At 50.5% G+C, this 17,050-nt stretch overlaps 1 protein-coding gene across 9 annotated transcripts in view; it reads left to right on the plus strand.

Moving 5' to 3' along the window:
- Positions 1 to 17,050, plus strand: part of Cit (citron rho-interacting serine/threonine kinase) — a 165,529-nt gene that overhangs the window by 56,996 nt on the left and 91,483 nt on the right. For 8 of the 9 annotated variants that reach the window (XM_076922554.1, XM_076922553.1, XM_076922556.1 and 5 more), the window contains exon 10: positions 6,261 to 6,444. In XM_076922554.1, the coding sequence (XP_076778669.1) occupies positions 6,261 to 6,444 (184 nt within the window). Of the gene's footprint in view, positions 1 to 5,125; positions 5,475 to 6,260; positions 6,445 to 17,050 lie in introns of those variants that run through there. The other variant, XM_076922560.1, reaches the window with a different exon arrangement.

The following is a 17,050-nucleotide window of genomic DNA, read 5'->3' on the forward strand; positions in this document are numbered from 1 at the left end:
GGCGGCGGGTGGCGGGTGTTCAGCAGTGCGCCTTCCAGCTCTTCTATAGCAGAAAGGAGATTCCCGCGCAGAGAGCTAGACACAGTAGACCAAACCAAGACAGTCTTATCTATGGCTGTAGAAAAACTAAAGGTGGGAAAGGGGATCTCAGCTGGCCGTGAGCCAGGAGGGCAAGGGCACACACCTCTCAAAAGAAACCATGTTTGAAGATAATACATTTTCCCTCTAAAGCTTTTAATGAATATCAGGATTAGAGAAAGGAGAGAGACGGAGGGAAGAAGGATGGGGGGCGGGGGAGACAGAGAGAGAGAGAGAGGAGAAAGAGAGACCAGGAAAGAGAGGGGTTTTGTGAAGGAAAATTAACTACAGTTCTTAAAATAGCCTTTGTTTCCGAGAGCCTTGTTCTTATAACTGGGGGCAGGGTGTGACACCCCTCAAAGTCCCCTCTGCCACCAAGGAGAATGTGCCTCGCCGCCACCTCAAACATGTTGGTTTATTCCCCCCCCCCCATTTTTTTCCCATGTTTTACACTGAGCAAAGAGCTTAATGGATGGCTTCGAATGTATTTGTCATTGGTCAGTGTGGTAGGCATGTTGTGTGAGGAGAGCCCGTGACACATGACAGTGTACAGGAAACTACTCACATAGGTATCCATTAACATACTTTTCAGACAGAACAATCTCGACTTTAAAGCTGGTCTCATTCCATCCAAACGTCAGGCACTCCCTTTGGCAAGGTCTTCGTTCAAGCCATTCGGATGTATGTATTTGCTCATGAAACATTCACTGTGTGTGTGTGTGTGTGTGTGTGTGTGTACCTACTACATGAGAGGCCGTATCGCCATGTGCTGAGTCAGCGTAAACTTAACACTGATCAAGATTTCAGGGAGATACTGGTTTGTTTTTCTAAGCCAAAGGGAAAATACAGTTTCATTATTTATTTACACATGAGGCGTGTGTGTGTGTAGTGTGACGCCGTGCGTACGTGGAAGTCACAGGGCCACCTTTGGTCACTCACTTTTGGTCACTCACTGCCTTATGTTCTTCTGAGGCAGGGTCTCTCTTGCTGCTGTGCCGCATTCTGCAGGCCGCCTCGCCTGTGAGCTTGTTGGCATCCTCCTGTCTCTATCTCTCGATCCATCATAGGAGAGCTGAGAGTCCATACATGTTCCCGGAATCCGAACTTGGGTTGTTAGGTTTGTGCAGCAAGATTTTTTTTTACCCACTGAGCTCGCTCGAGCCCCATCCTCACCACCCAAATCCTATAAAGGCCAACCAAACCAAACAAAAGGAGACCTTTCCATGTGACACGAGAAGTCCACGAGCTATTCCCCACTTCCTGCCTCTCCTGTCCATTGTGGTGATGGGTCGGTCATCTTCCATGCTGACAGAGGGCATAGTCCCCACCTAAGATTAACCCCTAGCCTGTCTCCCTGTTGCGTCTAATGAATTTGTCCCGACCATGACCCCACAGCGTTGTTTTAAGATGAGGTATCCAAGCATTTAGCTTTTTCATTCTGTGTGTGTTTCAGAGCTCCAGTGCCTTCCATCTCCTCTCCACTGTGGGGTGGTCTACAGGAACCCCCTGAGCTGGGTGCCTGTCAGTCACCTAGGGTGGGACTGGGCTGGGGACTCTGCGTTTCTAGCCAGCTGACCTTGCTGACCCTGCCTCTACAGAGAGAGCACGCTCCTCAGGTCTCCCTGGTGGGTCACTGAGTTTTTCTTCAGCTCCATTTAACCTGCTGACCTGGTTTCCTTTCCGTTGCTGTGGTCAACACCTGGACATTAGCAGCTTTAAGGGTGGGAAGGTTTTATTCAGCTCATGCTTCCACCTTACGGTCTACTGCTGCAGGGGCGTCGAAGCATGAACTTGGAGTGGCCAGTCACGTCACATCCAGTCACGGGCAGAGACAATGCTGTTTCTCAGCTCATTTCTCTCATCCTGCCCAGGGCTCAGACCCAGGGACTCAGTCCATCCATTTTAGGCTGGGTGAGGGGGGCCCTCTCACATCCCTCAACAATGAACTTAATCAGGAGAACCCCTCAGGCCAACCTGATTTGGACAGTCTCTCATTGGGACTCTTCTCAGATGATTCTAAATCGTGTGATGGTGGCAGTTCATTAGATCTGTGTTTAACATTCAGTGAGTCTTCATTTTTACTCACTTTTTAAAACATTCATCATTTGTGCGTCTGTGTGCGAGAGCATGCCTGCAGGTCTCCTGCAGCTGGAGTTGCAGGTGGTTGTGAGCTGCCTGCTGTGGGCATGGGATCCAGTGATCTTGAATCCTCCGAGAGAGTGGCAAGTGCTCCTAACCTCTGAGCCATCCCCAGCCCACAGTTTTAAACTTTAAATTCAGTAATAAGACTTTCCTCTTCTGGATCCCTTTCAGATGTTCCTGGTTCCTCATTCTTAGTTTAGAGGATCGACTTACTTCTGTGATAAAGCAATATGTATTTTATGGTCTACTCTGCTTCGTTGTTTGACATAGAATCTCACTGTATAGCCCAGGCTTATGCTGAACTCACAATTTTCTTGCCCTAGCTAGGTTTCTCGTGCATGCCACCATGACTGCTTCCCCTGTCCCTTCAGGGTAGTCCTCCTGCGTGTCCCGGGCAGAGTGTGTTCACACGTTCTCTCCTCTCCACGCGTGTGTGCCAGTGTCCGTGCTAACTTCCCATGGTTCTGGCTCTCTGGGCACTACACATGTAGCCAGGCTGCCGAGGTGGCAGTTTCTAAGTAGCCACCACAGTTCTCCCCTTCTAAAGGGCCTAGATAAGGGGGTAGGCGTCTTTATCCTTTCTGGAGAGTTGGCTTTGAGGCTGTGGCTTTTCATGCTGTGTGAATGCAGCCCCTCAAAACCCTTGTTTGCAGAGGATCCTCCTGTTCTGAACTGACTGCCTGACAAGAGGGAGGTCTCTAGCTTTTAATCTGTGCTATGAGTTCTCTTAACTTGAAGGTTATCTGACTTTCTTTATATAACCCCCCACCCCCACTCCTACCCCCCACCACCCCCGGTGCTGGGGCAGGAACTCAGGATCTTGCTCATGCTAGGTAGCATCTGACCACTGAACTATATTCTCAGCCTCGTGTGCATGTGTGTGTGTGTACATGTGTGTGTGCACATGTGCGTGCAGATGTGTGTTTCTGCATGTGGAGGCCAGTAGACAGTCTCAGGTGTCATCTCTTAGGTACCATTCTCCTTTAAAAAATGAAAACAATGTTTTCTGTATGTGGTCTTGTCTGTGTCTGTGCCCATGCCTGCATATGAGCCCGATGCTGGTCAAGGCCAGAAGAGGGCATCAGCGCTCTGGAGCCGGTGGTACAGCTGTGGTACGGATGGATGGTAGGAATTGAACCCCAGTCCTGGAAGAGTAGAAAATGCCCTTAACCACGGAGCCACCTCTTTAGCCTCTCTCCTTTCTCTTTCTGAGACGTGATCTTGTCCTGGCCTTGAATTGCCCATGTAGGCCAGGCTGGCCGGCCAAGGAGTGCCAGAGACCTTTCAGTGTCCACCGCTCAGCTCAGCGTTGTTGAGGAGTTTGTGCCAGCCTGCTTGGCTTTATTTATTTATAACCTGTGGGGACAGGACTCAGCCCCTTTGGTTTGCTGAGCAAGCGTTTACCAATAGACTCAACTCCCGCCTTCCCTACGCCACCCAGAGACTGAGTCTTACTAAGTTCCCTGGCCTCATCATCTGTAGCCCAGGCAGGCCCTCCTCCTGTGATGCTCCTGCCTCAGCCTACTGAGTGATTGGGTGACAGGCCTGTACTGGCAGCCTGAGCCTCTTTTCTAATCTTGACCACATTAATGCTTTGAGCATGGCAGCATTTTACAGATGAGTCTTATTTTATAGTACAGAAATTCAGAAATCATAATTACTTCACTGAGGGTGGCTCCTACCTCTCTATTAATCATCCTCCTCACACAGAAATGGAATTCTATTTTCGTCTCCTACAGATAAATTAGTGTATAGTGGAAAGGCATTCAACTTCTGCGAGGAATTAAACTCTATCCTAGAATTAACACAAACATTCACCTTGGTGTGCCTGTGCTTTGTATAGCACAGACTGACTACTCAACGCAGATGCAGCGCTGTCTCACTGGACTTGGGCGGCTGCTAAGGTCTGCCACATCACGTACTATACGCCAGCAGTGATAACGGCCACAGGTCACCTTCATGGATGGTTACTGTGCGGGAAGGCATGCTAAGCACTCTGCATAGATCACCTCACAGTCAGGTGCAGTGAGGGCACACCTGTAAGCCCGGTGCCCTGGAAGCAGAGGCAAGGGAAGCACAAGTTTGAGGCTAGCCCTCACTGCTTAGGGATGCTCTTTCAAAACCAGACATGACCTCGGCCACCAGCTGCCTGTGATGGCCACAGAGGTTGAACGCCTTTCCCAGGGTCACGGGGCTGGAGCCGGTGGAGTTGGGAGCCATCAGCCACCATGTTTCTGTGTCAGTCAGTAAGCTAGCTTCCCGTGGTTGTCTGGCCTTCCTCTTCTTGGGATGGAAAGCACTTCCTTTTGATTGTCATACATTGTAATTTCTGCTATTTCAATTTTAATCTTTTACTTTCAAAGGAGGCATTGGGTGAAGCGCGGTCAGGTCAGGTTTGCACCTCGATGATGGGCATGCACGCAGGATTCGAACCCCTGCTTTCAGTCCCGGTTCCCTTCCCATGAGCTAATGTTTAAAGCATTGAGCCTGGAGCTTCTGACTCCAGCAGGGAAGACTGGGTTGCTCCCGAGAGAGCTTGGAGGTGTTAGATAATTCCCTCATCTTCTCTTTCCCACCTCACCTCGGTGCACTTGAAGCTCTGAGATTGTTCTTTTGCATCTCCCAGAAGCACCCGCCCCTCCGTGTTTCCCCCTCTCTCCTCCGCACCCCTTCTTCACTCTGGCTACTTCTCTGCCTGCTGCTGTTTTGACTGTCGTCCTCGGGGACGTGTCCGCAACAGCCAGATCCTTTTGAGTCTATGGGCTGAAGAGGTGCTGCTCACTTACCCAGCACAGAACTTTGTCCGGAAAACAAGAGGTTAAAAAAGAAGTCTGGACCATGAAGGGCTGTGACAATTGTCCTAGGGGGAGCTCTAGCGAGCCCTGGCGGGCAGTGACTCATGCTGGCCCGTCACTCAGATCGGCATTGGCCCCTGCCACACAGGCGGCCAGGTGGGGTTACCGCCAGAGCGCGCTCTGAGGAGTGGGGAGGTGGGAGCATGCAGCCTGCACTGCGGGGGATGTGATGCCGCTTGCCAACTTCCCCGGCCTGGTCCACTGCGGACGCCCCAGCCTGCAACCATGGTAACACTTCTGACTGGAAATGCCCCTGGGAGCCCCCCACGATGGGCAGCCTCCTGGTGACTGATGGACAGCCGCTCTCACGCCTGATTGAGAGAGCCTAGTAGGTCTGCAGGCAGCAGAGACGATGTGATTCCAACCCCCTCCCCAGCTGGGAGTCATGCCAATAAGGAGGTAGGAGCCTCGCCACAGATGTGCGTCTGTGGGTCTCTGTGTCCCCGCACCGGTGCTGGGGGCTGTAAATCACTGCAACTTTATCTGGCTGTCTTTTGATTATGCTGGTCGAACTGCAGCGGATTCAATGGGCAGGGTTGTGTTGGGGCATGGGGGGGTGGGAGATAATGAACTAAAAAAAAAGTCGTTAATAGGATCTCTGAGTAGACTCATCTGGCTATGAATGGTCAGACTGCAGTGGTGACCCAACAGCGGTGTATGGCTTCCCAAGCCCACCGGCCCGTTCCCTCCCCTCATTCTGGCTAAGTCATGAGACACGCATGTCTTCCATCTGACAGCCATGAATATCACCAACAATTAATCATTTAGACCTGTCTGGAAGAGGGGGTCAATGGGCTTTAGGTCATCCGGCCTCCTGGCGTTCCAGCTGTCATGGGGTGGAAGCCTGCTGGAAATAATGAGGCAGGAGCTGCCTTTCCCACGTGAGTTGCCCAAGTGCTTCAGCAGGATCCAAATGACCTGTCTGAGTTTATCTTTCACCTCACCCACTGCCCGGAGAGGCAAGCTGTCTGCGGGTTGGTGGCCATGTTGGCAGTGAAGGGGTTAATCTCTTGTTGCTGTAGGAGCCGAGGCTGGGTCTGCCTGCGCTAGGAGCTGGGTTGAAAGCAGGCTCTGCAGTGCTGTCTCCAAACGCCTAAGGAGTAAGGCGCTTTTTTTCCCCTCTGCAACAGTGTGGAATTCGTCTGAATTTTTCTCTCCCCCCTCTCTTGTTTTTCTTTTAACCAGCTCCTCCCCCCTTCGTTCCCACCCTCAAGTCTGACGATGACACCTCCAATTTTGATGAACCAGAGAAGAATTCGTGGGTTTCATCCTCTCCGTGCCAGCTGAGCCCCTCGGGCTTCTCAGGCGAAGAACTGCCGTTTGTGGGGTTTTCCTACAGCAAGGCACTGGGGTATCTCGGTAGATCTGAGTAAGTGCCGGTGACTCTCTGGGGGACTTGCATGGATGCCCGGCACACAGAGCCAAAGGTGGTGGTGCTATGCTGTGCTGTGTGGGTGGGAGGGTTGGGGGAGTGCGTCGGAGGGGAGCCTCTGGGCTGCCTGTTTGGGGCTCCTGGGGTTAGACTGTTAATGTTCGGTTCTGTGTGGCATGTTAGGTTCCTGTTCCCGTCCGTGTCACCGAACAGTCAGCTGGGTACTTCGGGTTAGTTTTTTTCCATCTTTAGTCTTATTTAGAGGGAGGAGAGAGTGGGAGATTTCCAGCAGTGCAGATCCCCGGTTAAAGGGGAACCTTGGATGAGTTAAACTGAGCTGTCTGTCCATCCACCTCAAGAGAGTGGATGGCTGGGATCCTGGCTGTATCGGAAGGATCCTGAACATGGTATCTCACAAGCTTACGGGTTTCCCGATGGGTTTAACTGAGCTGCAAGTGGCTGAACCTGAGCTCTAGCAGAGCTGATGCTCGCTCGCTCGGCTCCTGTCCAAGTGTGCTGCAAGATCAGGATCTGGCAGCTGAGCCTTCTGAGTAGGGAGAGCACTGGCGGCCAGAAGAAGCCCCATGCCTTCCTGGGAGCCCCCAGGAGGGAGTGTGATGCAGCCGGCAGCTACTGAAGCACTAAAGAAACTAGGTAGCTAGAATGAGAAACAGATGCTCTGTAACCCTCCTGACCTGGGAGTCATTCTCTCTGATGGGAAATGTTCAGAAGATGTGGCAGCCAGGGCTTGCTGAAGGGTCCTGATTTCCAGACTCCTAGAATCTCTATAAAAAACAGCTGCCTTGGGATGTAGGAGCCCCAAGACATTCTGTTTTCAGGGGAACAATTTCTCTAGGAAGGTCTCACACCAGCTGTGTTCTTTTCCAGATTCCTGGGCTCCCTCACACTGAGGCTCTTGGGGGCAAGGCTGGGTAAACTAGTCGATGCCCACTTAGGAGAAGAACACTTTTTTTTTTTTTTTTTTTTTTTTGGTTTGTTTTGTTTTAAAATTCTCATGGGTAGATTCATTACCTGACTGGTGTGTTTGTAGCTTAGATATTGATTCGAAGAGATATGGTATTGGTTCCTGGATGGTGTCTCCCCACAGGTACAATTTTGAGGTTCTTAAAAGATAGTAGATTTTCACAGAGAATTGAGCATTTGATAAGCTGGGGGAGTGTGGGCTGTTCTTGATTTTTGACAGGGGCTTTTACAATGAGAGATGCCAGGGTGGGCTTGGGCTTGCTTTCTTATCTTGCCTGAGGACAGGGTTTAAAAATCCAGGTGGATGTTGGCATTATTAGGTTCGCCTTTCTTGCCAATCTTACCACCAGACGCAGCCCGGAGGATGGCAGGGGAGGCAAAAATCTAACTCGCCGTGGAATGTGCCATCAGTCAGAATTGCAGTGGTCCAAGCAGGGCTCGGAGGTTTGGTGGTGTTGTCAAGGACCCAGGCAGGAGTGGAGGCCCAGTGGAGGGGGAGGCGTACTCAGTGGGCAGTGTAACCTTGACACAATAGTCACACTGAAGGTCACAGATCCAGACTAGGAGGAGATGTGTGGGGAGTTGCTGGTCTGGTTAGCAGTGGGCTAGGTGTGTGGAGAGAAAGCTGTCTGATGATATTGATCAGTGATCTCAAAAACCGGGGAGGCCTGGGTGGGGGGAGTGGGGTTTCAGGAGCAAAGATGAGGGGATAATGTGAGGACGCCTAGGCACCACGGCTACTCTGAGACAGAGTGTGATTAATTGCTTGTTGTTCAGGAAGACTCTAATTGCATCTTTCTGCTTCTCAGAAAGCTGGGTAAAGGGAGGTCTGTCACAGGGACATCTCAGCGTTAGGGCCCAGGCACCGGATAAATATTTGTTGACTGAATTTACTAGTGAGCCTTTCCCCTGGAATGTGTTTGTGTTGCTTTCTGATTTTGAAGGTTTGCAGTTTCACCTTTGGCTGTCCAAAAACCCGGTCTCTAACAAATCAAGCGAGTTTCTGTTTGTGCCCCAACAGAATGTTTAATAAGATCCTCATAAAAATAAAATTCCTCCTAACAAAGCCGTGCATTTGTTATCTGGAAGATGTAACTGGAGGCGTCTTATCTTTTGGGGGACTTGATGCTTCTTCCATGGCAACTCAGGGCTGGAGTCAGCAGCTCTTCCTCTGCCGTGCTTGGCAGTGTTGCTGTCGGACCTGGCTTCTTTGCCAGGGATGGCTTGGTGGGTGAAACCTGCAGCCGCAGACTAGATTCCCATTCACCTGTTGGTTGTAGGTGACCCCTGGGCATGCAGGATCGTCGGCAACTGGGAAGCCAATAAAAGAGACTCAGAGATGAGATTGGGCAGGAGCGCCTGCAGTTTCATAGATGGAGGTGGTGACGTGGTCTCCGGGTACCACCTTTGCCCTGTAGTGACCCTGGTCTCCCCCTGCGTTTCCCTCCTCTGGCTTCTCGCTTCCAACACCACAGGCTTTTATTTATGCTTCTGTTACTCGCTCTTCACACCACCGAGGAAACTGCAGATCTTACTCCGTGCCGTGCCAGGGAAAGTGACCCCAGATTTGCTAGCTGGGAACTGAATGAAACATTCAGAGGTGGGGCTGAATGAGCAAGGGCTTTCCACAGAGACCGTGGCCTCAGGGGTGACTCATGTCGCTGTGCTCCGGTCGCTCCCCACATTTTAGGGCCTTTCTCTTTTTGCACGGGGACCCCAGACTATGTCTAAGCCAGGCATTTAGCACATTGCCAAGTTCCGGTTCAGCGAGAAGCACAGTCTCAGTGTGCTGGTGAATGAGCTGTAGGGAGAGTTTCTTGCTCTCCAACTTGAGAGCAGGGGAGCTTGGTGAGAAGCAGAACTGTTTGGTTGATTGTCTTCGGTGAAGTTAGCTTTGGAGAGCATCCATCCCAGTGACTCTTTTCCTGTCCGCACCAACCCCAAGCGATGCTGGGCATTGAACCCAGGGCCTTGCCTGTGCTAACCACTGCGATCATTGAGCTACACCCCTCCCACCCCTTTTACCATTCTCATGCTTTGCACGCCTCGGGCCTCTTTTGCTTGAACTGTACAGTAGTAGGGTAGAAACAGAAATTTGTAAGTGGAAGGTTTAAAAATACCATGGATCCCAGCATCGTAGTGTCTCGCGAGTCCCCCTTCCCTCATCCCCAGGTGTCAGCATAGGGTTTCTTTACGTCATCTTTCTTCCTGGACTGCCTCATTGTCTCGGGTCAAGCCAGAGTGTTTCTACACGGCCATGTGACCTCCATGAGCCTGGCTTTGTGGGTTTGAGTGAGCTGTCTTAGGAAGAGTGCTCACTTCCTTCTGCCATCCGGGCACTTTCCTTCGAGAGGATCTAGAGATACTGGGATTGAACCATCCCTTCAGACATGGCAGAAGATCGGATGGCCAGTTTTCAGTGCCCCTTCCTTTCGGGATTGGGTGTTGTTTGCATGGTAATATCCTCAATGGTAACATGGAAACCAGCATGCCTTTCTAAAGGGCTTCTAGAAGGATGGTATGGGACAGAAAGCATTTACTCCAATACCTGGTACATGAAAAGACCTAGTGACTGTCTCCTGTTCTGTTTCTTGCTATTTCTAACACACCAGTCTATATTTATGTAGAACTCTTTCATATGTCCTAAGAGACTATGGCAAGGACTCAGCAGTAATTAGGGAGTTCCAAGTGTGGCCAGACCCACACTCCGCTCTCCAGGTCTCTGGAGTTTTTCTCCTGGAAATGCTTAAAATTTCTGGCCAACTACAAGAGTTAACATTGTGTTGACAAGAGGTGTTCTTTGTAGAGAAGTAGATTAGAGGACAGAAGGACAAGATTAAGTCCCAGATGGGCACTTTCCCATCAAGCTGACTACATCAAAGCAGACTTGTTGAAATAGTTCACAGAGCTGAGCATGCGCGTTAGCTGTGGAACAGCAGGGTAAATGAACAAGACAGAGTCTCAAGGAACACTTAAGGAGTGAAGCCAACGCATGCTTTCTTGCTAAATGAACAGTGATGCTCTTTCTTGGAATGCCTGTCCATTGCCCCGTGCAGGCTGGGTCTCACTGGTCCTCACGGTCCCAGCACAGGAAGCTGTGGTGGGCCCTTGGTGGATATGCTCAAACTGAGCTTACCCAAATGCTGATGGGTGCTAGGGTTCGGCTCTGTAAAAGATGGTGGATTCTCATCAGAGAGGAAGGCAGAGAGGGACAGAGGGTTCTTGAAGCCTGGTCTCTCAGGGTATCCACTCTCAGGCTCGGTTCTCAGCCCTGCACACAGGTCAGCTTGCCTAACACAGCAGCCCGAGAGGAAGCACTGGCTGCCTTTCTCCCACTTTACATGAGTGAAGAAACTGAGGCACAGAGAGTGTGTGCTTGTCTGGGGGCTTCAGAGTTTCTTGACCACTGCACTGTGATGCTTTGTCATAGAAGCGCCACACACGGGAGAACTCAGGAAATGCTTGTCAGGGTGCCCAGGTTCACATGCTCGTCAGAAGTAGACTCTGGAGGAATGAAGAGCCATGAAGCTGGGCCAGGTGTGAAAGAGAGATGGCACACTTTTGGTTTTGGCCTTTATGAGTTTGTTGAGTAGGTGGCCTATATAGGTCTTAGATTTCTTTTTATTTAGAGACACTTACCTGCTGTGTGTGTGTGTGTGTGTATACTTGTGTATGTGTGTATGTGTGTGTGTGTATACTTGTGTATGTGTGTATGAGTATATGTGTATATGTGTGTGTGTGCATGTGTGTATACATGTATATGTATGTGTGTATATACTTGTGTATGTGTGTGTATATGTGTAAGTGTGTGTGTGTGTTTGCACACATGCATTTGTAACTGCTCACATTCTTACTTGCTAAAACAGCAGTTCATTGAGGATGGGAAACGACATTGACCTTGTGTTCAATCCTGCATCCTGTCTTCAGACTGATTATTCATAAGCTGTACAACAAATATCTCATAGGGTGATCCAAGTTATCTCTCCTTCTTCCTCTTCTGTAATAGTGTCTTCTGTGCAGCCCAGGCTCAGCCTCCTGAGTGCTGGGAATATAGGCGCGCACCGCTGTGCACAGCCAGATCACCCTCATGGCTGCCAGTGATAACTCTGACTGTGTTCCAGGTTTCTGGTTTGTACTTCCAGTTGCCTCCCATTTAGCCCCTAGTGACTTACTCCAGGGAGGGGGGAGGAGGGGAAGGGAAGGGAGGGGAAGGAAGGAGGAAGGAAGGGGAGAGGAAGGGGAGAGGAAGGAGAGAGGAAGGGAGGGAGCATTCTCCCATTGGTCCTACTTTTATTGAGCTACTTAGGGGCAGTGTGTATGTTGGGGGGTGTCTTCTTTTAAAAACTCTTTTTCCTAGAACTGCTGGAAAGGCAGGCGTGATAGCGTGTGTCAGGTGAGTACAGCATAGGTCTAGTAGTGCCCTGTCCTGAGATGGAAAGTCTCTGTGGGCTGGCATGGCAGATGACCCAGCCCACTCAACGGCAAACGAAGACCAACACTCAGACGTCTGAGGCAGAGACAGAGAAAGATACACAGAGAGGGACAGACAGACAGACAAGAAATTGTTTCCTTCTGCATCTAGCCAAAAGCTCCTTGGCCTTGTGCTTCCTACCTACATCCCTATTGCAAGGAGTTTCATCTGTGTGTGTGTGTGTGCGCGCGCGCGTGCTTTAAATAGCCAACAATGACAGCCCCCTCTCTTTCTTCCTAAAGTCACCCATCCACTATCTTCAAGAGACTTAATGGTAACCACCCTCAAGTGGCTGTTTGTCTCCTGTCATTAACTGGATCTTGGGCTGGTTGCTCATCTTGGGTTTTCTCTTCTCCTCTCGCTCACTCAATTCTATCCTGTCTAGTCAAGCACACCTTGGCCTCCTGCTTGTCTTACCCTGTTCTCTGTTTAGACTGAGTGTGCGTCTGCCTCTAGGCCTTGGCAGGACCATTCTACCATCTTCTCATTTGTCTTAAAGACACCTTTAGGACCTCAGATCCAAGCAGTCCTGTCCCAGCCCGGCAGATCAGGTGCTAGAAGATCTGTCAAGTGTGTGCTTTGGCGGCCCCGACAGACCAGTTTGCATGCTTACCTGGTCCCGTAAGAAGGTAGTCACTGACTGAGCCTGCTTCATGTTCCCGAGCTTGACTTTAGGTTGGCAAGTCTTCCTTTGCCTGAGCAAACCCCTCTCTGGTTTGCCTTTTGCCTCCTGGTCTCTCTCTCTCTCTCTCTCTCTCTCTCTCTCTCTCTCTCTCTCTCTCTCTCTCTCGGACCCTCCTTCAAGTGGCTCTTTCCCCCTCTTCGTCCGTACAGTACAAGGACCATCTCCAAAGCTATTGACTTCCCTCAGCCAACAATGCAAGCCACTGGGCTCTGTTAGTCAGCCCATATCTGGACAGCTTTCTCCTTTGCTCTCAGGGCCCTGGGCACTGGTTTCCTCCCACCTCTCTTCTCAGGCTACTCCTTCAGGATCTCTTTAGGCCCCTGAAACCTGCATACCACCACCTGCTGTCCCATTCAGTCCTTGACTTTACCTCCTCCCTCCCCGACCCTCCTCTTCCTCCTGTAAGAAACAACCACTCCCCCTACCCTTCTAGGCAAGAAAATGGTGGTGCCTTACACACTCCTCTGCCTTTGCCTTGCACTGGCAAGGCTCTTTGATGAGACTTGCACCTGTGCCACTGTTTTGTCGTCCGCCCCCCCACCCTCCATTATCCTGATGGACACTTGCTCAGACTGGTGCAGCAGGCTCCAGATGAGCCCTCTGCCTCTGGCTTTCCTGGCTGCAATCCATTCTCTAGAGTGGAATTCCTCCAAAGCCAGGGCCGGGTGATGTCATTGTCCTGTGGGGACCTTCAGCAGCTTTGTGCACAGAATTAATGGCCTCTCCTGAACTTGACATTCAAGCGCAATGTGCCAAGACCCTAGCCTGTGTTCCCAGTCCTACCTTCTTCTTGTTCCCTAGATCTGGCCAAACTATCCAGGGCTCACTGAGGACAGAGCTGTGTCTTCCTTTTGCCACAAACAGGGCTTTGCCTGGGGCAGGTCAAACTTTCGTCAAATTGAATTAGACTGAAGTCGTCTGGGTTCCCTCTGCCCAGGTTATACATCGTCCTCTGAGCACTTCCTATGTGCCCAGAACTGTCTATTCTAAGAACTTTTCACGCGCTGTCTCAGAGACTCCCATAGTTTACTTGATAGACACCAAGACCCCAGGAAGTTACTTTGTCTGGTTACCTCAGACCTCTGTACCCACCACCTGACACCACACAGTCTCGGCTTTGTTAGTTCATGTGAGAAGGACACATTTGTCTAAACTGTCAAGGTAAAGAAACAACTTTCCAGAGGGGTCACCCACACAGTCTGTACTGTCACGCGACTCAGCACTATCTGTGGCATTCAGACAATAATGCTAGAGATGAGCAAGCCTGGGTCACATTTGAGGATCACACAGACCATCCCTTTAGCTTCTAACTGTAGCATCCCCGTGAAAAATCCAGGCTTGAGAATTAGACAGGCAGGGGCTCCCATCTGGGTCCCACCCCTTACCAGTTTTGAGAGTGAGACACTTAGCTTCTTTCAGATTCCATGGGGCCTGTGGTAGTGTCTGTCTGGTAGTTTTCCTGCAGAGACAGGGCCCGGACCAGGCTGGGTGTTCATGTTCTGTTGGCTGTTGTCACTGAGCTGTGCGCACGGACGGCAGCCGGGGCGCTCTCACCTCTCCTCCTTCTCGCTTCCTCTCTGTAGAGACATTTTGCTGGTTTCTGCCCATTGAGAGAATTCAGTTCCATGTGGGGTGCCTGACAGATGCCCTAATATCTACTCTCAGTTTTTAACTCTTAATAGAGTCTGTAATGTATCAGTTAAGTCTATATTTCTCATAATACACTCTTTGTCAAGATCCAGTTACAAGCATACCTTTAATCCCAGCACTGGGGAGGCAGAGGCAGGTGGATTTCTGAGTTCGAGGCCAGCCTGGTCTACAGAGCAAGTTTCAGGACAGCCAGAGCTACACAGAGAAACCCTCACTCCCCCCCCCCCCCCAAAAAAAAAAAAACAACCCAGTTACAGTAGGCTTTGTGCCTTGTTACCTGTCCCCAACAAAGATGTCACCTGTTCCGACTCACTCTGGAGTACTTGAGTGTCCCCAAGGTGGGTAAGTGTGTGTCATGGGATGCTGCTGCCCCAGGACCAAGCAAGTCTCCTCTGATGTTGGGGCTGGAGAGCTTTCTGTGCACTTAGTCTTGATCCTGCACAGAAGTTCTCATTTTGGACTCCTTTGTCTATGATGATCTATCTGCATACATATGATATACCTGCTGGATGTCTGCACGCTATCCATCCATCCGTCCGTCCATCCATCCATTCATTCACTGACTTAATGGATTCAAGGCTGTAGGCTTCAAGGGTATAAATGTGAACAGGACCAATGCTGCCCCCTGTCCTCAGGAAGCCACTGTACACAAGAGACGGATTCAAATGGTGGCCAGGGCTATGTAGAAATCTGACCAAAATGGGATGGCCAATTTAGACTGACCAGGAAGACTTCCCTGAGCTGAGCACTGGGAGCTTATGGGAGGAGGTTGAGTCACCTGAGGTGACACTCCTGACCACCTGTGAGCTGGTCTAGAAGTCTACACTGAGCTCCATGAGGTGCCAAGCTTGTGTTAGAGGCTGGACCTGCAGTGAGTCTCATTGCAAGGCTCCTGCCCTGGAGGTGAGGCGAGCATTCATTCACTGGATCATTCACTTAGCAAAGTCTTGCTGTCCTACTATGCACCATGTACTTTCCAGGCACTGAAGATTCAACACTGAAGAGAGGAGGCAACGGTCCCTGCCCACATATCTATCAGAATGCCAGAGTCGGCTCTTGATGGTCACCCCAGGAAGGTTGTTCCTGGTGGGGGAGAAGAGGCAGACTTTGAAGCCAGGACCACCCTCCTATGAGTGCCCAACCAGCAGACAGCCTGTCAGAGCATCGGGAAGCTGGAGCTTCTGGATCCTTGGGCAGTGTGGTCTTGGTTGAGGTCAGAGAGCTTGGCCTTGCATGGGGTAGCTCTGAGTAGGAAGGCTTGGCAGGATTTGGCTTGGAGCATGGCAGACCTCATTTTCTAAAGGTTCTCTCTGACCCTTGTGGGAGGGTGGTTGGCAGAGGGAGGAGGGTTGAACTCAGGGAGGATTAATTAGGTGGTGGTATTCGTTCAGAGAAGAGGTAGGGAGATGCCCACAAAACCCGCAAAGCGAGGTGCTCACTTAGAGCTGGGAACAATATTAAAAAAAAAAAATCACATGCCTGGCTATATTTTTATGAATAGTGAGGGTTTTGATAAATGGTTTTTGTGCCACATATTAATCATCTAGAGCAAATGTTTCTCTTCATCTGGAACCCATGGGTGGTGGCAGTGGCGGCGGCAGAGCGTGTGTGGTTGCTTATCTGGGTGTACACATGTGTGGCACTCTAAAGCCAGGGTCTGAAGCTCCCCAGGGAGAGTGGCATCCTTCACATTTCCAGGAGGCTGCAAGGGGCACCACTGTGTAGTTTAAAACGGGCTTATAAAGTTAGTTCATAAATTTCAGAATGCACAGCCTTAAAAGCCAGCATATTTTTGGAAACAGTGCTGATGGTTTTTAAATTCTCTTGTACCACGTTATACAGCTTGTGGTTACATATATTTTTAGTGCCGTTGGCCACAATTAAGGTGAGGCCCTCGGCTGAGCTAATTTTGATGACTCTGGTTTTAGCATCTAGTCTCTACACTTGGTTGTCTCCGAAGCACGTGCGACCTATGGTCAGTGATCGGGCGACACATCTTTCAGGCAGGGGTAGGCTTCCTAAGGAGGCAGGTGGGCGGCTTGATACTTGCTCAAGATTCTGGGCCTAGGAGTTAGAGACGGCCTGCTCCATGTTCTGCTCTGTGGGGTAGAAGTACACACTGGATTCTCTTAAGATACGAAGTATTTCTGCTAATAGCTTTCATGGATTTTTCTTAGCTCTATGGATTATTTATAGGCACATCATTGGGAAAACTGCACTTATCCTCTTTCTTAAATATGACGGTTCCGTGTGAAACAGTCTTTTGGGTCCAATGTAATGTTAAGCAAATATGTTCTGTAGGCTGTAGAGGGGCTGGCAAGTCCACTTTCTCCCTCCGTCTTGCACTGTCCTCTGTCGGCGCTCTTTGGGCCTCGGTAATTATAAAGTAGATGTATATATTAGGAAAAGATGTTGACTTCAGAGTAAAATTTTCTAGAAAATAGAAGCTGGGGAAAAAAAGGAAAGCCCAAACTTGGCTTGGCTCTAGAAGAGACAGCACTGCTGTGCGTGGGTGGGTGGCTGCATGCACCCGCTGCTCAGGGGAGCGGCCCCCCTCCATGGGGGCAACTGGCTGTGCATCCAAGATGTGGCCGGGGGAGGGGTGTGGTGAGGGGTAGGCAAGCAATGAGTGGGCAGGCAGTGTGTTCTTTTATTAGCATCTTCATTGTACTGGATCCCATCCAGTCCAGAGCACGGACTGGCCTAGGCTTCCGACATCTGTCCTGTTACTCAGTTTTAATCCCCCACCCCACCCCCCCGCTCCCCTGCCCCGCTGTGGATGGTGGAGGGAGAGTGGTTTTTGTGTGTGTGGG

Source organism: Arvicanthis niloticus, chromosome 24 (assembly GCF_011762505.2).
Source record: "Arvicanthis niloticus isolate mArvNil1 chromosome 24, mArvNil1.pat.X, whole genome shotgun sequence".
Lineage (NCBI taxonomy): Eukaryota > Metazoa > Chordata > Mammalia > Rodentia > Muridae > Arvicanthis > Arvicanthis niloticus.